At 38.6% G+C, this 25,448-nt stretch overlaps 1 protein-coding gene across 4 annotated transcripts in view; it reads right to left on the reverse strand.

The window, feature by feature from the left end:
• PCDH17 (protocadherin 17) overlaps positions 1-24,840 on the reverse strand; it is a 121,536-nt gene extending 96,696 nt beyond the window's left edge. For 3 of the 4 annotated variants that reach the window (XM_055541938.1, XM_055541940.1, XM_055541939.1), the window contains exon 1: positions 19,830-24,840. In XM_055541938.1, coding sequence (XP_055397913.1) covers positions 19,830-22,400 — 2,571 coding nt within the window. In that variant the 5' untranslated portion in view covers positions 22,401-24,840. The remainder of the gene's footprint in view (positions 1-19,829) is intronic. The other variant, XM_055541937.1, reaches the window with a different exon arrangement.
• Between the last annotated feature and the right edge of the window lie 608 nt (positions 24,841-25,448).

Raw genomic sequence — 25,448 nt, forward strand, 5'->3', positions numbered from 1 at the left:
CTGTGGTAACATTTCTGTGCTTCGATTTTCTCACATGAGAAGAAGTGCAAATGAAATCAGATGCTGTCATATGTCTCTAACTTTCTAATGTTCATTGCCTACAATTCTTTCATGGAAACTTCTCTTCACTTTCTACCCCATGTGAGCTTTATTTCTCACAAGGTCTCCCTGAATAACAAGCACAATTCTAAGGAAGACTTAATAACATCTCTCCCCTTCAGAGTTTAATTTGGTGGTTTAAGAAGTTTTAGACATCTAGAAACAAATTTTCACAAGACAAATTCTATCAAAAATCAATCACGTTTTAAAATGTCTAATATTAAAACAAAAGTGATCACTCTTAGTTTAAGAGATCAAAATAGAAATTTAAAGTAAAACAAATTTGCATTCCAGTAAAATTACATTTTTATAATCATAAATTTGGAGAAGGAAATGGCAACCCACTCCAGTATTCTTGCCTGAAGAATCCCATGGAAGGAGGAGCCTGGGGGGCTACAGTCCACAGGGTCGCAAAGAGTCAGACACAACTGAGCGACTTCACTCAATCATAAATAATTTAGGATTGAGGCCTACTGAAATTTTGTTTTTTCAGGAAATATGTCTACATATTAGAAGCCCAAAGTTTAACTTCTCCAGAATGTTTTCTGTCTTTTGCTGTTAACAAAAATACTAATATGGTTAACATTTATTTGGAATTTAGTATCATTAATATTATTTTTCAGAACAATCATATTTCATTCTTAACACTTATGACAGCATTATGAGTAACAAATATTATTATTACTCCTGGTAAGAAAACAGGCACAAAGAAGTTATGCAACTTGCTCTGGACTGAAAAGCAAGTTTTATTTGCTTTTAAAAGACAAGGCCTTGAAAATAGAATCTCACTGTAAGGAATCTGCCAATCATGTGGATATGGGGAGAGTGGAATGAACTGAGAGAATAGCACTGATGCATATACAACACCATGTGTAAAATGGATATCTAGTGGGAAGCGACTATATAGCCCAAGGAGCTCAGCTCTGCAGTGACCTCCATGAGTGAGGTGGGGGGATAGGGGTGACCTAGAGTGAGACAGAGGAGTGACATGGGGAGGCCCAAGAAAGGGAGACATATGTATACATATAGCTGACTCACTTTGTTGTACAGCAGGAACTAACACAACATTGCAAAGCAATTATATGTCAATAAATAAATAAATAAATACAAACTAAAAATAAATAAATAAAAACTAATTTGGATAAAAAAAGAGTCTGTCAATGAGAGTAAAATTAAATGAATTGTAACATGTTCATAATTGGCCAAGAATTCCATCATTTATATGAAAATACATCATGGACATAGAAAGATATCTATGCTATATTATATAAATTTGAGTAAAAGCAGCTTTAATATATTGTTTTGAATATATCAGATTTTTAAATTGAAATACAGCTGCCTATAATATTATACAGTAAAAATCTAGTTGTGTGTGTGTGTGTGTGTGTGCATATGTGTGTGTGTATGTATGTCATGTATTGCCCATCCTAGCAGGGACTGGTACAACAACTCAAAATTAAACATATTAATATTTCTTTGAATTTTTGAATATCAGGGTTTTGTAATAGTTGTTGTTCCCAACTGTCTTCTTATGGAGACTAGTGACTTGCTAAAAATCAAACAGGAAGGGAGTAACTTTTCCTATGGTCAAATGTAGTCCCTGGAGGATGACTACAAATTCCCAGTTTGATGATCAGTTCAGTTCAGTTCAGTCGCTCAGTCTTGTCCAACTCTTTGCGACCCTATGGACCGCAGCACACCAGGCATCCCTGTCTATCACCAACTCCTGGAGTTTACTCAAACTCATGTCCATTGAGTAATGCCATCCAACCATCTCATCCTCTGTCGTCCCCTTCTCCTCCTGCCTTCAATCTTTCCCAGCACTAGGGTCTTTTCAAATGAATCAGTTCTGCACATCAGGTGGCCAAAGTATTGGAGTTTCAGCTTCAACATCAGTCCTTCTAATGAATATTCAGGACTCATTTCATTTAGGATGGACTGGTTGGATCTCCTTGCAGTCCACGGGACTCTCAAGAGTCTTTTCCAACACCACAGTTCAAAAGCATCATTTCTAGAGCAGTTGAAATCCAAAAGGCACTTGACCAGCAGTGCCTGGGTCTTAACCACACAGATATAGAGGCACAGTCTCAACAGAGAAACTTATTTTTTAATATGTCACACTCAAAAAATAATGGTCCAAAGATTTTATTACTCAACATGTATTTACATATCCATTGTCCTTGATGAATTCTTCTTTATAGGTTACCTAATTTTATATGGGATTTTTGGTCAGTATTTGCACACTTATTTTATTAAAATGTGTAATTATTCTTGAAACTTTATTTAAAGTCATTATCTGAATATTTTCTGGGTATGCCAGGTCTTCTGGACAAATATTCTCTAGTTTACTTGCAAATACTTAGCTTTTCAAAAAAATCTGTTTTCAGACCTATGCCAATTAATATGGAAATTAGCTTTTAATATCTTTGACCATGAAGGATAGCTAGGTGCCTCTCCTTTTAAAAATAGATATTTTCCTTTTTTCCAAGAAATTTTGATTGTTTTTAGAGCTGTAAGAATTTTTTAAGAAAACTTTTAAAGGTCACTTTTCATTTACAATAAATGCACTATTTCCCATCTTGTGTAATACATCTTTGAACATCTCTTACACCCAGCAGATTGTACTCCCACACCTATCTTGACCCTCTTCCCACTGGTAACTACTAATTTGCCCTCTGTATCTACAAATCTACTTCTTTTTGTTGTTGTTGTTATTTTCACTAGTTTGCTATATTTGTAAGATTCCACATATAAGTACTATCATACAAAGTTTCTATTTCTTTGACTTATTTCATTTAGTATAATGCCTTCCAAGTTCACCCATGTTGCTGCAAATTGCAAAATTTCATTCATTTGTATGGCTAAGTAGTATTCCATTGTGTATATATACAATACATGTTATACATCTTTATTCATTCATATGTTGATAGACACTTAGGTTGCTTTCATATCTTAGCAATTTTAAATAATGCTGCTATGATCTAGGAACACTGGGCTGTATATATATATTTTCAAATTAGTGGGTTTTTTAAAAATGTTTTTGCAGATATACATCCAGGAGTGGAATTGCTAGGTCATATGGTAGTTCTAGTCTTAGTTTTTGTGAACCCTCCATACTGCCTTTCATAGTATGGAGTAACATGTAAATGGCTGCACCAGTTTACATTCACATCCACCGCGTATAGGGTTCCCTTTTCTCCACATTCTTGCAAACGTGTTATTTGTGTTCTTTTTGATGGCAGCCATTCTGACAGCTGTGAAGTGAGGGGTTTTGATTTGCCTTTCCTTGATGATTAGCAATGTTAAAAATATTATGTCTCTTTATTTTTGGTCCATTAGACACATTTTTTTATAAATATAAGACGCAAAGTAGATAAATATCCCAAGAGAGATAAAAAGCAGAAGAATTGTTCTAGTCACTGACGGTCTGTTTGCTTTTTCCTACTTTATGAAATAGGGAATGGAGAGGTCACATATAGTTTGAAAAACAGGTTTTTCCTCTCTCTGAAGGAGCATGGGTTTATTATTCAAGCAGAGTCAGGTAAAAGCTGATAATAGCTATGCACTTAATATAAAAAAAAGACAAAGTATAAAACTCTTCCTAGTCTAATTTGATTTAAGAATCTTGATACTCTTTTTTCTTGAGAGGACAGAATGTCACAAATATGAAATGGTGCACCTAGTAGCATGGTTAATAAACAGCTCAAACTGAAAGCATAACAATAAGTTCTCCATCTATTATTGCAGAACCAATAAATAAGCAAAATGAAAATCATGACACATTATTATATTACTCTGTATTGCCTCTATTCATTAAAAAAAAGGATAAGTGCATTTAAAATAATTTCACATGTCAAATGACATGCAAGGCCTTGCAACTGAGATGATGCTGAAGGGGATATTTGTAAAGGGCAGATGCATTGTCATATATGGTATATATCAACATTATGATAAACGTATGAGAAATTAGTTATAGTTGCTTCACACCAAAGTGGTAGTAGTATAGTACCTAAAACACTTACATCATTCACCTGCACCATGTGTTTTCTAAAAGAAGTCAATAAAAAAAAAAAAAAAACAATAAAAAGAGCTTTAGAGAAACCCTTCCCTGTCAGTGAACCCTTAAATGGATTCTTTTTCAGTTTCCATGTCGATTTAATATACTAGATTACATTAACAGCACTCGCTTGTAAATAAGGGAGATCTGAATCCTATTAATGGAACTATGCTGCCAAAATAATCAGCTTCATACTTAACAAGTTTCCAATTATTTGGAAAAGCTGCAAAATGGGATTATAAGGTTAAGCTTTGTACATCTGGCTCATCACTATATAAATATTTCAGAAATTTGATCTCAAAGGCTGAAGAAACACCTGTTTAATCGTGATTCTTTCCCAAGTTACATGAACTTCAGTGAACAGAGCTCTGACAAACACTGACAAGAAATCATGATCAATTTACATAATTATTTCTTCTGTTAGGCATATAATTTTATTACATTTCACTCTTCTGAGTGAAGTGTAAGAAATATTTTAGGAGGGTTCTGTAGCATCATATTTATGTTGGCATAAGGGGCTTGAGGAGTGCCAATTTTTTTTTTTAATTAAGGATAATCACCTGTAATACTAAATACTGTTTTTTTCATATGTCATGGTAGGTAATTTTAGTGTAATTGGATGTTGTAACTATAAATTAGTGTAATATAGATCCAGAGAATAATTAATGAGAAGTAGGAGTTTGTGAATAAAGCAACATAAAAAGTTTGCCAGTCTTTTCAGTTAATAGAAACCTTAATCAAGTTGAACATTAGTTGCTTTAACCAGATCCAGAATTAAATAACTATGCTGATGCTATTGTCAAATACACACCAGCCCATTAAGCCTGATTTTATTTTTTGAAATTCTGTTCAAAAAGGTAATTGAGTTAAAAATGTACTGAGTATGGTTCTGATCAAATTAACTTCAAATATCCAACTTGAAAACATAGACTTTGGAACTATGATCCAAAATGGCAGCTAAAGGTCAATGAATCAAATTTCCAATTATATTTCCTGGGAGCAGATGGGTGCAATAAAACCTAATGATTGAATTTTAAATGCTTTCATGCACCTTTTATCTATTTCCCAACATGTTGATTCTACCTTAATCCTCTAACAAGATAATAGGTTTATTACAATTAACCAACTGAAATGATATCTCCATTTTCCAATTATTTATATCATATTACCTGGGGATACTGAATTAGAGCCCCTTTCCTTTTCTAACCCCTAGCACCTTTGCATCCCACACTTCCACCAAACAAAACCCAACCTATAATATCATTAAGTAACAGATGTGTCCTTGGAGATTAAATTTCTCTAGTTAAATGATGACTATTTAAATAAAGCAGTTCACTGAAGCTTAACCGGAAATTTCAAATGAAAATAACTTTAAAGAATTTGTTGACCAAGTTTAACTATAAATTTCCTTTCCTTATGTTAGGAACTGATATGTTAGTATATTTCTCTGACTTGCATAGACATAAATAAATAAAGAAGATTTATCAAGAGGTAAAAAGCTAAGCATTCTATTTTCAGGAGTGGCAGATGGAGAATCCTTTCTCTACTATATCTCAATAGAGCACACTCTTGCCTGAAGAACAAAATGAGGGAGTCATGTGGAGAGGTTCATTTTATCATTTTTATATAAAAAGAATATCAACACTTTACTTCTTAAAATATACACTCAAGTCTAGATTAAAGGAAATAAGAAGCTTTTTAGTTTTAACTAAATAAATGTATCTTGTCTATTAGGTGCATTTTAATAATGCCAAACATAGTACTTTGAATCCAACCCATCTGAAATTCAACGTACCCCTGTACAGCTCCACTATGTGAAATCAACTACATGATCTTAAGTCCAAATGTACATATGGTCAGCTCTCCATATCCCCAGGTCACACATCCCCAGATTCAACCAATCTCAAACAAAAATCATTTGGGGGAAAAAAATTCCAGTAAGTTCCAAAAGGCAAAACCTGAATTTGCTGTAAGTTGCAACTATTAACCTAGCATTTACATTATATTTACAACTATTTTCATAGCATTTACATTGCCTTTGGTATTGTGAGTAATCTAGAGATAATTTAAAGTACATGGAAGGATATGTGTAGGCTACGTGTAATTACTACACCATTTTATATATGGGACTTGAGCATCTTTAGATTTTGGAATTCAGGGTGTCCTAGAATATATCCCCCACAGATACTGACAGGCAACTGTACAGTTAAGTAGTAATTTGGTGAGAAATACCACCACGGTCTCATCAATCTATATACATATATATATATGTATATAGATTGATTATATATATATATATATATATATATATATATATCAGAGAAGGCAATGGCACCCTACTCCAGTACTCTTGCCTGGAAAGTCGCATGGATGGAGGAGCCTGGTACGCTGCAGTCCATGGGGTCTCTAAGAGTCGGACACGACTGAATGACTTTACTTTCACTTTTCACTTTCATGCATCAGAGAAGGAAATGGCAACCCACTCCAGTATTCTTGCCTGGAGAATCCCAGGGACGGCGGAGCCTGGTGGGCTCCCGTCTATGGGGTCGCACAGAGTCGGACATGACTGAAGTGACTTAGCATAGCATATATATATATTCTTTTAAATATATATACATATTTAAAAATAGTTAAGTTATACATAAATGTAGAAGCTATCTACGTAAAAATATGTTTTCTGAATGGATATCACAGAAAAGATACCAGAGGGCAAAGATAGGAAGAAAAAAATTAGAACAGATCAGTATAAAATATAAACAATAATTTCTTTCCATTTGCTTCACTCAAATTATGTGTTTGGATGATGTTTTTCAGTTATTTAAACAACTTTTTGAGAAATTTATAAATAGATGACACATGTGTTTAGATTATTTGGTTTTATGTGAAAAGAAATTAAACTCATGAAAAATAGTATATTTGCAAATCATTCACATTCTACCAACATTATTTGGAAGTCACCTTTCCAGAAGATTTCTCAGCTGTATTCTTTAAAAAAAAAAAAAAAAAAAAAAAAGCACATATGATAGTTCAAGAACAAGCACATTCTGGAAAGAAGTAAAATTCAGACAGATTATGAAATATTAATATTTCAGGTCCAGCTTGGATCCACTGTGTAGGGGTATGTCTGCCCTGGATACACGGGCCTTTGGTATCTAATAGTTCCATGAATCAAGACCCAGCCTGACTGCTCATCTGGACAGAACAGCGCTGACTGTTGATGGGCCCTCTTCCCCCCAAATAGCAAATAATCCAGGGTGAATTTACAGATGGACTTGAACTATAATGTTTATATAATTGTGAATATAAATATCGCCATTGAGAACTTATTATTCATAGGCTAATTGATGTAATATTTGACACTCTTAGTTTACTCTTTATGAAAGTCTTTTGCTTTTTCATAAATGGGAGTTGACAATGAATTTTGAACTTCCTAAATGTTTATTTCTATGCTGCTTTCCATTGTTTTTTTCCATCACTTTGAATCTCGACTCTTCTGTGAAATGAGGATAATTAAATTTGTAATATGGTGTGAAAGCTCATTCTGCTTGAAGCCTTTGTTCCACCAAGCCTCCTTATTGTTTGACCTGAATTTTCCATCAAAATTTAAAATTCAGATAAATAGTAATTAAGTCCTGTAGTAGTTTAAAAGCAATGTGTATATGCATGTGTGCATTTAGTCTATCTGACTCTTTGCAGCCCTACGGACTGTAACCTGCCAGGCTCTTCTGTCCATGGATTTTCCAGGCAAGAATAGTGGAATGGGTTGCCATTTTCTACTCCAAGGGATCTTCCCAACACAGGGATTAAACCTGCATCTCTTGTATCTCCTGCACTGGCAGTAAAGTATTTCAATTAAGAGCTCTTTAAAATATTTCATGACTTACTCTTGAATTAATGAATATGGCTTGAACAACTCTGAAGAGTGTGGATGCATTTTAAACAACACTATTGAAATGGGAAAATATTGTTTACATGAATGTGTAATTTATGTTCCCCCAATATGTGAACTGAAATATCATATCACCTAAATAAGATAGATTCTGAAATTTTAAGAAAAGTTTTTGTAAATTGGGTTATTACTACATGAATTTGATAATTGCCCATAGTGATTTTCTTCTCCCATTTATAAATGGCAAATGGCTGTTATGAAAATGATTAACTCATAAAATTAGATGTCAATAAATACAAATAAATTTAATCAAAATTTACTAGTTACTATTTATCATTTCATTTTATTAAAAATTAATTTAGAAAATAAGTACATTTTATGGAGTCTCTATACATATAATTATCTTAAAATTAAAACAGAAAAAAGGATCACATTAGTTTCTTTTTTAGTCTTTATTGAGTTTATTTATCTGGTGTGGTACACAGGCTTAGCTGCTCAATAGTATGCAGGACCTTAGTTTCTCAACTAGGGATAGAACCTGCGTCCCCTACATTATAGCGTGGATTCTTCACCACTGTACTGCCAGGAAAATCTCTACTTTCTTAGTTTACTACAGCTGTGGGGTTTTCAAAGCCTTAAAATATATAACATATAACATCTGAATTGAATTGTTTCAATATTTTATAAACCATACCAAGTAATAGAATAAAAGGAAGATATTCTGACCAACACTGTTTCTGTTGATGTGATGTAAATTAGAGGTAACATACATATATATTTATATTTATATATGCCTGCATACTAAGTCACTCCAGTCATGTCTGACTCTTTGCCACTCTATGGACTGTAGCCCACCAGGCTCCTCTGTCCATGGGATTCTCCAGGCAAGAACACTGGAGTGGGTTGCCATGCCTTCCTCCAGGAGATCTTCCCGACCCAGGAATTGAACTTTCATCTCTTATCTCCTTTATTGGCAAGTGGGTTCTTTACCATTAGTGCCACCTGGGAAGTCCATATTAATGTATCTACACACATCAATATAAACATATTGTGGAAATTGTGAACACTGACCACCTGTTTTTTTCCCATGGAGTGGCAATATTATCAGTATAACATAGAAATTTTCATTGCAGTTATTAAGAATGTAATAACTATGAGCAAAAATGATCAAATAGGCCACCTTCAAATACATTATTTACCAACAGATCAATATTTCAACATGTTTCTATAAACAACCTTAGCTTTAACCTGAATAGCTTCTAGGTTTGAATCTGAGCCCCAGCTCACATCTGATCAGTAATCATATGACATCACAAATAAGTCATATTTTAAGTGCCTACTATGTATTAAACTATGTTAAGTTCTGTCAACTACAAAGACAAGATGGATGTGATCACTCTCTTCAACCATTCTCCTATCTAGACCACTTTGTGATAAATTAACTTTATGAATAGAGTTATAACACTGAGCCAGAGATTCAAAACTATTCAAACTTAAAAACTTTAGTTATTTTGAGTGTAAATCAATTAGATCTTTATTAAGAATATAGTTTATACATCTCAGGGCTTCCCTGGTGAATCAGATAGTATAGAAACTGCTTGCAATGTAGGAGTCCAGGATTTGATCCCTGGGTAGGGAAGATCCCTTGGAGAAGGGAACAGCAACCCATTCCAGTCTTCTTGCCTGGAGAATTCCACAAACAGAGACTGGTGGGCTACTATAGTCCATGGGGTTGCAGAGCTGGACATGACTGAGTGCCTAACACTTTCACTTTACACATCATAATGAAAAGAAGGAATGAACGGAAACTGATGGAGTATTAAATCTCTTGTTAGCTATCCAGCCTCAATATTTTTATTGTGACTGTTTAAAAATCTTATGCATTAAGTAGCTAGAGATGAAGCACAGAATTAAAATACTTTTATCAGCTTCTGTTGATTAGATATTATTTCATAGTTCAAAAGACTGCACTTTTCTTTTTGCCTGCTAGTCTAAGTCCTACTTTTTCAACACTGCCAAATGGTCCTGCTACCATTTACTTCAAACTTAACCCAACAACGGAGTGTGATGGAAAATAATAACTACTCCTTTGCTGAGACGTTACATGTCAACTTTTCACCTAAGGCCAAATTTAATGGCTGACTTGTGAATCTTCATTTCTAGAGATTTATTATGGAAACACTGACATAACCTTTAACCAGAGCAAACAGAGCCACTCTAATAAGCAGGCAACACCAAAACTAAAAATGCACAAGGAACAGAAAGATCCTGGCAGGAATTAATCTGCCATTTTCACACATCTGCCCAAGGGAAGCATTGTAATTGCAAAATTTACTCTAAGACTGCTGAGACTCATAGTAATTATGTTTCTTTTTTTTTTTAATAGAAATAGCCACAGGTGGTAACAAATTGGGTTTTGAAACGGGGAACTGGGCATGCATTCTAACCCAAATTACTATGTAATTGTCTCAATTATTAAAAAAAAAAAAAAAATCATGGAAAACCTATTGCTCAAAATCAGAAAAAAAAAAAAAAAGTCTCCTTAAATGTATTCCCTGTCTTGTTTCTCCCAGCTTAGTCATTTTGCTTCATTTGTTGGTATTGGCACAGCTGATGTGAGGGCCACACTGCAAGGTTACTCTTGTCAGTAACCTTATCTTGACTGGGAGTGGGATTTGTTTATTAAGATAGTTCCCTTATTTTCAGCCTTATTATCATCTAAGAATAAATACTAGCCTTCCTAGAAGGTCAGGATCTGGAAATTTATCTAATAATTATTATCCGTGCATCTGCCAACACTTAAAGTATAAGGTTATAAACTATTTTTTTTCAACCTATGTATTGTATCAAAATATTTCCTATTTTTCATATAATATCTTCTCTCAATAAATTGTCTTTATCCTACATTTAAATTCATGCATTAGCACCAATATATTTTCATTGCTCCTAAAATTACAAATGCACTTTGTGCCTATGCCATACCAAGTAAGAGTCACCTATATCTCCAAACATTTCTCATTAATCAGAAATTTCCTATTTAATCAATCAAGATTAAAGAGAATAAGGGTTGGTTTAAAACAAAAAGAAAAAACACAATTCATTAATGTTACACAAGGTCATCCAAAGCTAAAATAATAAACATAAAGCAATCAAGTGTCTTGCCTTAAAACTATGTGAAGGCAAAATTGCACAGAATCTTTAATTCTATCTTAATGGGAATGCTTGTAATGATAGATGGCTGATTTATCTTTCATTTTGCATGGTTTATATCTCCTCTTATTCATATTCTCAGTGCATTAAGTTGATTTGGGATAAACTATTTTAAAACAGATGCAAAACTGCCAAAGCAAAATAGAAATTTTGTGTCTTAAGAAGACACAGTAATAGAAGTCACCAATATCAAGCAATTTCCTGGGTTTTTGCTGATAAAACTATTGAAATCAAAACTAATTATTTTTCAAGTTGCCCAGAAATTTTTATACCTAATATTTATATAAAGATGTATAACTAAGCAATTGCCAAATTTGAAATGGAAAATATTTCCTTTTTGAAGCTAAGTCTTTTTTTTTTCTCAAAAATACTAAGGGATAACATTTTTTCTAGCAAGTTTTTCTAAGATTTTAAACATATTATTTCTCAAACATTCTAACTTCTTACTGTTACCTCATCTACTGAAATAGGGACATCAGTAAAAGTGCATTTTGGTAACCTCATACTGTGGATGGATAATCCTTCTCGTGGCAATTATAAGTGAGTTGTTTATATATATATATATATATCAGTTCTTCATATGCAGTTGCTCTGGTGTTGTGGAAAAAGAGCAAAAATCTATCAAACATTCAGTCCTAAAATAATCTCAGTATATTCTGTTAAAAGATACTGTGTGCAAAATAAAATGAAGAGCTTTTAGCAAAGGTTTTTACTGAATTGGAGGACACTAAAATTCTAGGTATAAGTATAATTCAATCATTGCTTAACAATGATTACTGATTCAGGTAGAAATATTGTAAAAGTATACCAGTTGATGACTTATGCTTAAATTACATTTTTAAAGTTACCACCAAGTGGAGCTTAAGAAAACATACCTAAGCACCACAGTTGCTGGAAAGAAATTAGTTGAGTCATGTAAGTTAAACCTATCACTTAAAAATAAATATGCCATCAAAATAGCATTAGAAAAGTTGAGAATATAGTCATTATCCATATTATATATATCCATATTAATATAATTTACAAACATGTATCCGGTGTTTCTTGAAAACAGCATATATCTACAAAATGATTATGAGTATATAGCTTTGAAAACATGAAATAGAGCTTTAATGTTCACACTTTCATATTCTACAAAGGCTGCTTCTAGTTGATAGAAGAAGTAAACAAGAAATTTTCCTTTAAATGGTCCCTTTAATATGTTTCATTAATTAAAAATCAATCAAAACTATTACAAGCCTAAAAAATAAATATTTTTCTTACAGCGTGTATTCTACCAAATAAGTTTCAAGATGATAACCATCTTTACCTTGCTTGTTTTTCATTCAACACAAATATGGTTCACGACCATTTCAGAGAATAGAAATATATAGAAAATAACTCAAATCTTTAAATATTTCATAATGTATGAAATAAAATGCATTTCTTATACCATTAAATTATTTTAATATATTCCATTCCCCTAATCAGAACAAAGTCTATTTATGTAGATTAGTTACATCTAAAGTCTAATTTATCCAACCTGTATTTATCCTTTGATCACAAAGCTTGTTAACTTAAATGGTCTTTTATTGTTATGATTCATTTTCCCATAATTATGCTGTTTAACTGCCTTATTTTTTGAATAAATATATGCAAACGTGCCAATCATATTTAGCACAGTTATGCTAGATGCTCAATGAACTGTAAGAGTCATTTCACTACAATAAAACTCCTTGGAATAGATCCAGGGCAGAGCCTACAAATACCAGTAATCAGAATGTCACTAGGATCAGAACAGACAAATAGAAATGTGCCACATGTATATCAATAGATTCTCTCAAACACTGTCTGAAACCAATTTTACAGTCTATCACTGGAAGAACACAGTGCACAAGAGTGAAAAGTGCCACCCACACTCCACAACTTGGCATCTGTATTTTGCTACATCTTTTTTTTTTTTTTGGCTTTACCTTAAAAATATTGAATTTATACTTCTGCAGTAGCAAGGACGCAATAACAGGCTTCTGCTTAGTCACAGGACAGAATGTTGATGCCATTAAGAACTTCTTTATTATAAGATAATTTATTTCAGGAGACCAAAGGATAGCAATACATCACTGTCAAAGCTAGTGGTGAAAGCTATGACTAACTGTAAAACACTGTGTGCCTTTGAAGGGAATTCTTGTCAACGTCTCCTTTGCTAAAACAGGTTGACAATAGGTTAGTGTAGGTCCAATGAAGATTTAAAAGCATTTCGTAGATGGGTGTCAGAAGTCAACACTATCTTCAAATTGATAGGCAAGATGACCATTATGTTAGTCTCTAACAAACAGACAGTCATTGGTTGAAGGAATTCAATAGGAAAAAAAAAAAAAAAAAAAAAAAACACCCTCTCCCTAATGACTTTACTAAAAGATGGCTTTAAGATAATGCCCAACGGGATTTATTAAACAGAAGCATCACTGAGGGGAATACATTCTGAAGCAATGACTAAAATCACAATTAGCAGGTGCATTTGTAAGAATTTACCCACTATTGAGTGTATTGCAAGACTTCTCAGCATAGGGGAGTTAAGTTTCACTTCCTAACTAGCATGAGACCAGTTCCAGTGGCTTCACCTTCCCCCTCTGGTTTCATCAGCAGGCTCCCAGCATATACTCTCACAGTGCCTCTAGACACCCCACCACACTACCTAGAGAATCAGAAAACTTGGGTTTCCTGCATTGCAGGCAGATTCTTTACCATCTGAGCCACCAGGGAAGCCCCAATCTACATAAACTCCAACCTACTGTCCACTGAAAGCCAGTTGTTCCTGAACTACTCTGGAATAACCGCCTCTATTTTAAGGAACTTCAAAATGTTTGAAGCTTGAAACAGTGAGATTATCAAGTTTAAAAATATTTTCAAGGAAAAAGCAAGGTTTGAGTTCATCCTAGAAAAGAAAACTACCTTTGAAATAAAAAAGTATAAAAATGGGCTAATATTTGTGCTTGACCTTTACGTACATTATACTGAAAACGTAAAGACATATACACATGTACATGAATACATTAATTTTTCCAGGAAGTTTGATTGTTCACATTTTCATAAATATGGGCAGAGCCAGCCTTCACTGAATTAAGGCATGTAAACCTTTATTAACCTTAAACTTTTAAAAATATTTTCTTAATTTACATCTCTTACTTATATAGATGTATTTCCACTGCATTTATTACATAAGCAGCACTAACAGTGAAAAATTTGAAACTGGAAAATAGTAGTGAAACATGATGAAGTATAAATATTATTGTTTTCAACAATATTAAATATTTATCTACAGATTTAAATATGTATATTTCTTAGTCTTTTAAGAGATAATGTTTGGGATTATTTTAAAAATAACATTTATTTTAACCTCATATAAATGTATATCTATGCATCATAAAAAAGTGAATAAAATGTACTATAAGAGCAACTTTTATAAATAAAAGTTTTTTGGTGTTCTTATTTTATTTTTTGAGTTTGACTTGATCAATATAGTGACAGGCAACAGGTAATGCTTTAGAACATGTAAATTTATTTTCTTGAATAAAAATATGTTCAAGCAGTTGAAATAGGAATTTTAGAGCATGCTTTTCTATGGCCTGATTGTACACAGCCTTAAATAGCAAGATGATGCCAAGAATAAAATCCTCCGTCCAGACTTCTATATAATAGTATTTATTGATATTACAAAATTCACTCATAGAATTCAAGAAAAATTATAGAAGTCACTCAAAGAACTTAAAATTAAAAATCATCTTACTCTTACATTTTAAAAGACTGATAAAGATGTAAGAATAAGACCTTAAAGATAATAAAGTACTATCTAGCTACTATTTTGAAAATTTTCTTGAAAACTAAAAAATATTGGTTAAAGAAACTATTACCTCATGAGCAGTTAGATCAGCTGATACTAAAAGTGAGCCTCGGGGTTCTAGTTCATATAGTAAAAATGTTATGACTTTTGTTTTTTTATTTATTATAAAATAGAGAAATGCACAGAGATTTACACTGCAGCTGAGATTTTCAAAAGCAAACACAAAACTAAGAATAAAAATAATAACATATTAAGAATGATAATAATTTGAATTTTAAACTCTTCTCCAAAGAAACTCAAACTGCTGAGCATCCACCTTAACTGCTGAGTAACTTTTAAAGTTTATTCCTACTTTATTCGTACTATTTTTAATATATAGTAAAAACAGGAAGCCAGCTTCCCTGGTGGCTCAGATGGTAAAGAATCTGCCTATAATGCAGAAGACCCAGGTTCAAACTCTGGTTTGGGAAGATCCCCTGGAGAAGGGAATGGCTACCCACTCCAGTATTCTTGCCTGGAGAATTCCATGGACAGAGGAGTCTGGTGAGCTATAATCCGTGGGGTTGCAGAGTCAGACATGACGGAGTGACTAACACTTAAACTTAAAAAACAGAAAGATATGTTTTATGATTGTGTATTCACGTGAATTTGAAGTAGAACTGAAACCTACCTTTTAAACTGGACAAGATAATTCTAGAGGCATGCAGTAAGATAGGGATATTCCCTTCCTATTCAGCCCATCACAAACCCTAGAAATAGAGATGTATATCAAGTTTATGGAAATAAGTGCATGTAATTAATAAAATGGTTTCATCTTGGAATAACACTGCAAAAGATTCTTTAAAATCATGAATGGAAAAAAAGTTATTCACATACTTTGTGCTTGTTACTGAAATGCCTACCATACCAGAATATGAAGTTTTGAAAATTGTGGTCTTGAGAACTCATCTGGGCCCCAAGCCCAAATCTCTTGTATTAGAGAAGTAGCAATAAGACAGACAACAGTTAATGTTGCTAGGAAAGATGTATTTTGTCTTTTACCCTTTCATTCTAAGATACTGACTTTATTATCTGCATTATGATACTAGAGTCCTCTATGCCTCAATCTCATTTTTATATATTTGGATTGACTGAAGGTATTTTCATATGTTTAATTCACTTTTATTGAAAAGGCCATTCAGGTATATCAAAAGGATTTCCTCTTCCAGGATAAAAAGTCTAAAGTCAACCAGAATGTGAATCTTTTAAAATTGAACTGTAAAACACTGTGTAAGAATGTATTCCTTTCAAAAATTTATTTTAGTATATCTTATTCTGTTGGCTCAACATATTTTCTTCTATGACAGCATATTAAGATGACTACATTTTATGTGCTACAAAAAAAAAAAAACAAAACAAAACTGAAAACACAGAAGTTCAAACAAAACTGGAAATTCTCCCACCAGTGAGAAGTCCCCAGCCTCCTTCCTCTTCGCAACCAGGCCATCATTGAAAACACCTGTGGAAAATTTACCCCGCTACCTAGTTATTCTTGATAAGTCACGATTAGCAGTAACTCGTGACAATTTGTAATGACCTCCACTTGATTTTAGATTCTCATACTAAACTATGAAATAATTCACATGAAAACTGCTCCGATGAAGAGTGCTTTTATAAATTTGTGTAATAATCTATTTGTCTAACTGACCACAAAATCTGTGTTCCTGTTTTATTCCAAATTACTTTTGTGGCTTTAAAGTTAATAAGATATTTCACTATAATAATATTGTATTATGATTCACACTACTGAGGATGTTTTAATCACTAGTCAATTGTTTGAACACTCTATAGATTGACTTTAAATGGGCTGAGAAACTTGAAGAAAATCTTCAATAAAATACTTTTTCACAAACCACTGTTTTTACACCAACTTACATGATTTTTTGGCATCTATTCTCAATAAAAATTCATGCCGAAAAATCTATAGATATTAATCCTAAAATTTTAGAGCCTGCAACTCACATAAAATCTTTTGAAAAATTTTAATTTGCGTTGTAACATGAGTCTTATAATCCCAAAGTTCCTAAATTTCATTTCACCACCCTTTAACAGTGTATCTCAAAACAGTATGATTTTTTTTTCATTTTATACTCTGAGAATATTCTAAACAGCACCCAAGATGCTGGAAAATAAAGATAAACCAGATCCAATAGCTCCTTCTCCATCTGTATTCTGTGGATTAAAAACCTGTGGCGGATTCATTTTGATGTTTGGCAAAACTAATACAATTATGTAAAGTTTAAAAATAAAATAAAATTAAAAATAAATAAATAAATTCTTAAAAAAAAATTCTTCCTTCAGAAAGACACGGGTTTAATAGTATGTTTCCTCAGCAGGTTGTGTTTAATAAACACACATTAATAAATGAACTTGAAACAAGAATATGGGATGCCTGAACACTTTAATTTGAGCTTGTCAGTTCTGCACAAAGTGTTTGCAGCACACTAGTTTAAAAAAGAAAGCAAAAAAGCAAGGTCACTGTACTCGATTTACTCTGTTCCCCATAATAGGCATTGAGAAAAACTTGACACAGTTACAAGGAAATTAACATATTAGGAACTTAAAAGGCATCCCTTATAAGACTGCAAAAACTCCCAGTGTAGAAACAATATGGGCAACTGAGCCAGGTTGGAAACCATTTCAAGAACTTAAACTTATCCTGTGTCTTTATGTCATGAAGTAAGATTCTGGAAGAAAGGGAATAGCAGGAAAACAAGGAAGTTTGCCTCCTTTGTTTTCTGTTTAAACTCTCTCTCCCCAGCGTGTGTGTGTGTGTGTGTGTGTGTGTGTGTGAGATTTGCCCTGGCTTGAGTTTTACTGCTAATGAGAGGAATCATCATCATCTGTCCCTCGGGCAATGGCCAGATTCAAGAACAGTATGGTGTAAACACTGCACAAGGACCCCTGTCCATCAAAGCCTCCTGGGTACTTCCACCCTAAACTGATCAGGAATCAGGCTTGCTGAGGATTTCACTGCACAAACTTCATTCTTATTGGACACTAAATAAGAATTCAACTCATAGTACTTGAAGAGGAAGTTTAAGCATTAACCCTCTGTGATATCTTTTTAACTGTCAATGGTAAACTATAAGAAAGTATATAACAAGTGTATTTATAGAAATTATCATAAATACCAGTTTTACACAGACTTTCATAGAAACTATAATTTTTATGGGAGAAATTTCTTGTTCAGTTTTATAGAGATCTCCAAAAATCATGATTACTAGTGTATAGCAAACATTGTAAAAAATGGGATTTAAAACTACAATGGGTACTCTGGTATTCAGTAGTGTTCAGTATGAGTCTGATTTACAAGGATATTAAAATATTATAAGACACTGTTTTGCTGAGTTTTACTATCTGTTACACTTCTGTTTAAAATAATAAGATTATGAAATTCTACTACTCTGTTTTATAATAATAAATGTTTTTAATAATAAAAACATTACTGAGTCAAGTGTCACTAAAAGGTATTTGTTTTTCCAAAGCACAAAATTCTGAGTAAATTATTTTCATTTGCCCCAAACTAATTTTCCTCCCAAAATGTCACTTTCAGTAAACTCAATTTCAAATTGCAAGTATTGCTCATCCAGAGTAATCTTTAGCAACACACATTGATAAGCAAAAATTAAGTTTGTTTTTGTGACACAACCCAATAGTAGATAAAGAAACTAGGCAATAACTAAACACAGTACAATCAACTGCTTTTGTTAGTCTAGAGCCCATGCTGGGTCAGTTAGTTTTTTTCATATACCAATAATGTGAATCTACTATCTGATATATATTAAATATCACTTAGATATACTGAAAATATGCAGTATGCAAACTAAATGCATCCTGGAATTCTTTTTGGTACAGGTGGCTTTAGTGCAACTTTGCCTCCTGTTTTCACAGCAGAGAATGAGACCAGCCCTCTAATGTACTCTGTTCATCTCTCAATGACTTTAAGGAAACAGATCAGGAAAACCACAGGACAAAATAAATATAAACTTTTCATAGATATATATAAGTCATATCTAGAGCCTATACTTTTTCAAGTTTCTCAAAGATCTTCAGAATATAATTCACATTTCCAAGCTTAAGCTACACTAATGCACTGTCTGCAGTTTCAGCTGAAGAATTAATAAGATTTGTGCCCTTTAGAATACTTTTTAAATAGAAACACTGATTTGGGGGTGGTGGTAAAAACTGGTATTGATTCAGGCTCTGAAAATTCTTTACGGCTTGTTGGTTGATATGCTGTACTTAAGTAGTTAGCTTCTTTTAAAAAGTAATTAGCTACTTAATACTGGCGAATACATTTCTTTCTTTTGCCATCAGATTTTTTTAATGAAATACAAAAATTTTAAGTGAATTAACTGAAAAAAATGTTCTACTCTAGTAATCCTCTGTTGTGGAGAGAAATGCAGACCAGCAAAGTAAAATAAACTGTGAACACTGAACCCGGGTAACATTTTAAAACCTATAAAAAAAAAATAAACGTTTAAAATGCAACAAAAGTAAGACATTTTACATCTTATAAATTTTCGACTATTCACATGGGAGGGGTTATGTGTAGACTATGCTGTGCAGGCAGTGGCCAAAGTGGAAATCCTTTTCCGTAAGTGCCCCTCTCACAGCTGCTGGCAGTGTGGCTCTTCCTGTTTCAAAGGTTTCAGGAGAGCTCCCCAAGCCAGCAAGAAAGCGAAGTCCCAGTGATGCTAAAAGTCTCCTACCTGAATTATGGACATCCGCGTGGCTGGGGTCTCGCTCGCGTTAGTCCCTTGTCCGGTAAAGCTGGTGTGGCAGCCCGCGTGGCCCTGGGGAACAGTCAGGTTGTTGGAGGCCGGTTTGAGATACATCACCTCTGACCGGGGCGAGCTGAGCGGCAGGCGCGTCTGGTAGTCGAAGTACATGGGGGAAGTGGCCAGGGAGGGGCTGCTCACCACATTCATGACGTTCATGGCGTTCCTCTCCTCCACCTCGCTCTGCACCAGCATTATATCGTTTTTGTTGATCTTCTTCTTCTTGCCCTTGCCCCCGCCCAGCTGCGGGTGGCTGTACTCGGCGATGCGGCAGTTGTAAGTGCGAATCTCCTTGTTCTCGCGCTTGCACTTAACAGCGATGGTGATCATGGCCGCTAGGAGGATGATGGAGATGGTGCTCAGGGTCACGATGAGCGGCAGCGACATGTCCCAGTGGCGCTGCTCACCGTTCACCCGGGGAACGCCCTCGGGCAAGGAGCCGCTCACCGAACGGATGATGAGCTTGGCCACCGCGGACAGGGTGGGCTTGCCGTGGTCCGTCACCTTCACGACCAGCTCCACCACTGGCGTCACGTCCTCCCAGAAGGGGTGCAGCGTGCGGATCTCGCCGCTGGATGGGTCGATTTCAAACAGGTGGTCGTCGTTCCCGTCCACGATCTCGTAGGTGAGGCGCCCGCTCTCGCCGAAATCGCTGTCGAGGGCGCGCACGGTGCTCACCAGGTAGCCCAGACCGGCGTTGCGCGGCACCTGCAGCTCGGCCGTGTCGTTCTGCAGCGTGGGCAGCACGATTACCGGAGCGTTGTCATTCACGTCTAGCACCGTCACCCTCACCGTGGCGTTGCTCTCCAAGTGCGCGGGCGCCCCGGAGTCCTTAGCAAGCACCTTGAACTCAAACGCCTTGGTCTGCTCATAGTTAAAGGAGCGCAGGGCGTAGATGGCCCCGTTGGTGGGGTTCACGGAGACGTAGGTGTAGATGGACACGTCGCCAATGTGCGAGGGCAGGATGGAATAGGACACCGTGCCGTTTTGGCCCAGGTCGGGGTCCTGGGCCAGCACCGAGCCCAGATACTCTCCTGGGATGTTGTTTTCGTGCACCTGCAGCACGTAGAGCCCCTTCGTGAAACGAGGCGGGTTGTCATTCTCGTCCAGAATCTTGACGGCGAACGACTTGGTGGAGTTGAGTGGGGGCGAGCCCCCGTCCCGCGCCACGATCGTCACGTTGTACTCGTCCTGGGTCTCGCGGTCTAGAGGGCGGTCGGTCACCACCGTGAAGAAGTTGTCGTAGTTCTCCTCCAACTTGAAGGGCACGGAGCCTCCCGGGCCGCCAAGGCCGCCGCCGCCGCCCGGCCCGCCTCCTCCCAGGACTCGGCACTGCAGCTGCCCGTTCTTGCCCGAGTCTCGGTCGGTGACCCGCACTAGGGCGATGACGGTGCCGGGCGGGGCCGCCTCGCTCAGCGCCCCCTGGCGCACGGAGACGAAACCGATGGACGGCGCGTTGTCGTTGCGGTCGATGAGCTTGACCGTGACCTTGCAGTGGGCCGGAATAGGGTTGGGACCCAGGTCTCGGGCCTGCACGTCGATCTCCAGCATCCCGTTCTCCTCATAGTCCAGGTTGCCCTTGACCCGGATCAGGCCGGTCTTAGGGTCGATGGAGAAGAGCTCCCGCACGCGGTCGGGCACGTAGCTGCTGAAAGAGTAGAGCACTTCGCCATTGGGACCCTCGTCGGCGTCGGTGGCGTTCAGATCAATGACCACGGTGCCCAGCGGGGCGTTTTCGGGCAGCTCCACCAGGTAGGAGGGCGCCTCGAAGACGGGGCTGTTGTCGTTCGAGTCAATCACCTTCACGTTGATTTGCACCGTGGCGGAGCGAGGCGGCTCGCCGCCGTCCAGGGCGGTCAGCACCAGAGTGTGATGGTTCTGCTGCTCGCGGTCTAGCGCCTTCTGGATAACCAGCTCTGGGAACTTGGAGCCGTCGCCGCGGGACTTGACGTCCAGCGCGAACAGGCCGTGGTCATCGCGCGTCAGCAGGTAGGTGCGGAGCCCGTTCTCGCCGGCGTCGGGGTCGTGTGCACTGGTGAGCGGGAAGCGGGTGCCCGGGGCCGCGTTCTCTGAGATGTCCATCTCAATCTGGTCCGAGGGGAAGGAGGGAGCGTTGTCGTTGATGTCCTGAATCTCTACCTTGATCATACAGATCTCCTTGTCATTGGCGAACACCTCGAGGGACAGCTGGCACTTGGCGTTGTGGCGGCACAGAGACTCGCGGTCAATGCGCTGCTTGGTGTAGAGGAGCCCGCTGTCCGCTTCCACGTCCAGCAGGTGCGGCGCCGAGTTCTCCAGCACCCGATAGCTGCTAGACTTGCTTCGCCCGCCACCACCGCCGCCTCGCTCTGAGGGCGGAAGCCCGGGCTGCAGTCGAGCATCCTTGCCGATGTTGCCGATCACCGTGCCGGCCCCTTGCTCCTCCGGCACTGAGTAATTCAGGTTTTTGAGCGTCAGGGCAGGAGCCCATAGGAGGAAACAGCAACAGATGGATAGATACATCCCAGACCGGCGGGGTGTTGGCAGAAGCAGCCGGACTGGAAGGGCTAGCGGATGGGTGCGCGCCAGCTTGGGGCTCCGGGCGCAGCTTCCGCGCCCGACGCGAGCCACAAGTCTCTGTATCCTCTCTTCCTTCCGCTCCCGGGATGCGGCACCCGGCGGTCTCTCCTTATTCCGCTCAAGTTCCCCGAACCTGTTGATCTACAGCATCCGCACTGGGCTGGGAGCAGCGGTGCAGCGGAGCTGCAGGGACACTGAGCAAGGCGGAGGCTCCCTGCGGCTGGGGGCGAGCCCGGGGCTTTGTCTCTCCCTCCTGGACTTCGGGCGACTCAAACTTGAGCGATGAGAGCAGCGATAAGAAGGAAATCGCGTCTGGGGAGGATGGTAATGAGCTGAAGAATCCGTAGGTTTTCCTCACTCCCGCTAGGGCGCTGCAAATCCACTCCAGCTTTTTGCCTCCGGAATACTCTTCACATCGGGTGGGGGAGGGAGCTGGGAGGTGTGTCTCTAGGCAGATCAGAAAGTGAAATCCTTACTTTTTTCTCTTCTCCAGTGATGAAATTGATGGGAATGAGGAACAACGAAGAGAGAGAGAGTCAGATATATTGAAGCTTCCCCGAAGCCTTGTGAAATGTCTGCTTGCTTCGCGGGTTGGTCTGTTTTCAGGCAGTGTTTTGCTGCATTTAGAGATCTAATCTCGCATTGGCGGCCGAGGCAGCGGTGGCGGCAGACTGCATCTCCAAGCCAAGGGTGTTTCTTTCTTTATTTTTTTTTTCCTCCTTCTCTCTCTCCGTTCCGAACAGCCGAAGGGAGGGGAGGAAATGCAGCGCAAAGAACTAGTGTCCGGATTTGTAGTTTCCTCCCTCCACGAGGCTCCTCCCTCTCTTCCTCGCAAAAGGCTCTCACCAAAGTCGAGGAAGCCACAGCCTGATCTGCGTTTGCGGTTTGAGTCTGTTGGGAGGAGGAAAATGTAGAGATGTATCTCCGCCTCTGTTGGTAGAACGCACTCTGATTTCTCTACGCTCAGCCAGTAGCCGCCGCTACCATCCCATTCTCTGCCCGCGAGCAAGGACTTCTCTCTCTGCAGTTTAATTCCAGTTTGCTTTTCTTCCCAGGCGAAAGGAAATCAACAGGCAACTCATGGTTGGATGTGCAGATTTGAAGGGGGAGGGAGAGGCGGAATAAAAAGGAAGGGGGAGCCACCCTCCCAGTCCTCGCACACACACTCTCCCTGTCTCTCGCTAGAAGGGAAACAGTCTCTGCATTCAGAGGGTTGGGCTGTCAAGTGCCTCTCTTTTCTTTCTATTCAGCATCTCCTTCCAATGGCCCTGCCTCCCAGTCCTCTTCATCTAGAAAGGAAAACCTTGGCGAGGAATAAAAGTGGTGAATATTTGAAGCGAATAAAGTGCGGGCTTTTTCTTTTTTCTTCAATTTTTTTTTTTTCCTATAGTAGGAGTGGGTTGGATGAAAGGAACACATCAAGGTTTGGCGTGATGCATTCTGCAGTCTCGCTCTCGCAGTCTCTCTGGGCGAGTCGCGAGGGCAGCGGACTAAGAGCTGCGGCCGCGGCGGTCCAGCCGGGGCACCCGCCCCGGGGAGCTACCGCCCAGGGGATGCTAGGCACGGGTCTGTCTACACATTATCTCGGATTCTCGAGGCGCCTCGACAAACGGGAATGACACATCCAGAAATGCAGGTGTTCCGATCTGCCGGATGAGTCAGAAAGAGCGGAACGAATCGAATTCACTCTCGCCTCATGGTCCTCCCTTCACAGACATTAGTTGTGGCTTCTTCCTAACGCTTTCTCTGACTCACTCTACAGAAAGAAAAGCCAGATTCATATTTTGGGGAAAAAAAAAGAAAAAGCGAGAGAAAGGCAGGGAGGGGAGGAGGGAGGTGAAGCTGAATCCAGCAGCACTTTTACTCTACCTCTTTCTGCCGGAGTCCGAGGCTCTGGAAAGCAAGGCGTCTGTTTTGCTAGGTGTTTTTATTTTAAAAATAAAGGCGTAAAGGAACCCCCAAATCTTTCAATCTTGGGTGAGAAAAAAAGAGAAAAAAATCTGGATTAGAGAGACTGTTCACAGCTTAGCTCCGCATCACAGTTCACGATTTTCCTGTCAGTGTTTTCTATTCACAAAGTCCAGGACTGGTGTGCGTAGTTAATTGTGCAGTCCGTTGTGGAGGCTTTTTTTTTTTTTTTCCTCCTTTTCTGTCACGGGTGGTCTCTTTCAATCTGGTGCCTGACAGGATCAGCTCACAGCCTGGGAAAGACGTGCGGATTTCAAAGCAAATAAATCCATGTCCGCAGGCACAGCACCGATGGAAAGGAAAGGTAAAAATTCAACAGTTGGAGCGGCGTCCCCCCGGCCGCCCTCCGCTGCCGCAACCGCCAGGCTCTCAGTCCCCGCTCTCTCCCCAGCGCCTCTCGCTGACTGACTCTATTCACCTCACGCCGCCGCTTAAACATTGATACTGATTCCCCGCCAGCCAATAAGCGCGAGGCGCCAGGCCCGGCCTCCTCTGCCCGCGTCCAATGGGAGCGCCGGACAGGCGACTGGGGCGGGGCCTGTGGCCCCGGCGCCTCAGAGCCATTGATCAGAGCCGCGAGACGGGGCCCGGCCGTGCTGGCCCAGCCCCGCGCTCGCTGCGGCGGGGGGCGCCCCGGGCCTCGCCGCAGGGTCCCCCGAGTCTTAAACTGCCGGGAGAAACGCCTCCTCCGTCTTCCTCTGGAAAAAAAGAGAATCTGAAAAAAAAAAGTTTGACAGCAATTTATTTATTGTTTTATCCGATGTACGCGGAACCCGGAATCGCAGAGTGCTTGCAGAATAAGATAGCTGCGGTCTTCCTGTTGGGCTTCTGCTCTCTCTCTCTCTCTCTCTCTCTGTCTCTCTCTCTCTCTCTCTCTCTCTCACACACACACACACACACACACACACACACACACACGAACGCACGCACCGTACATTCACCCATACCAAGGGAGCCGTAGATCTTCCGGCTGCGCGTGTACCCATCTAAATGAGGTGCAGAGGGGTGTGTACTTGTTTCTCA

Source organism: Bubalus kerabau, chromosome 12 (genome assembly GCF_029407905.1).
Source record: "Bubalus kerabau isolate K-KA32 ecotype Philippines breed swamp buffalo chromosome 12, PCC_UOA_SB_1v2, whole genome shotgun sequence".
In the NCBI taxonomy this organism is placed as follows: domain Eukaryota; kingdom Metazoa; phylum Chordata; class Mammalia; order Artiodactyla; family Bovidae; genus Bubalus; species Bubalus kerabau.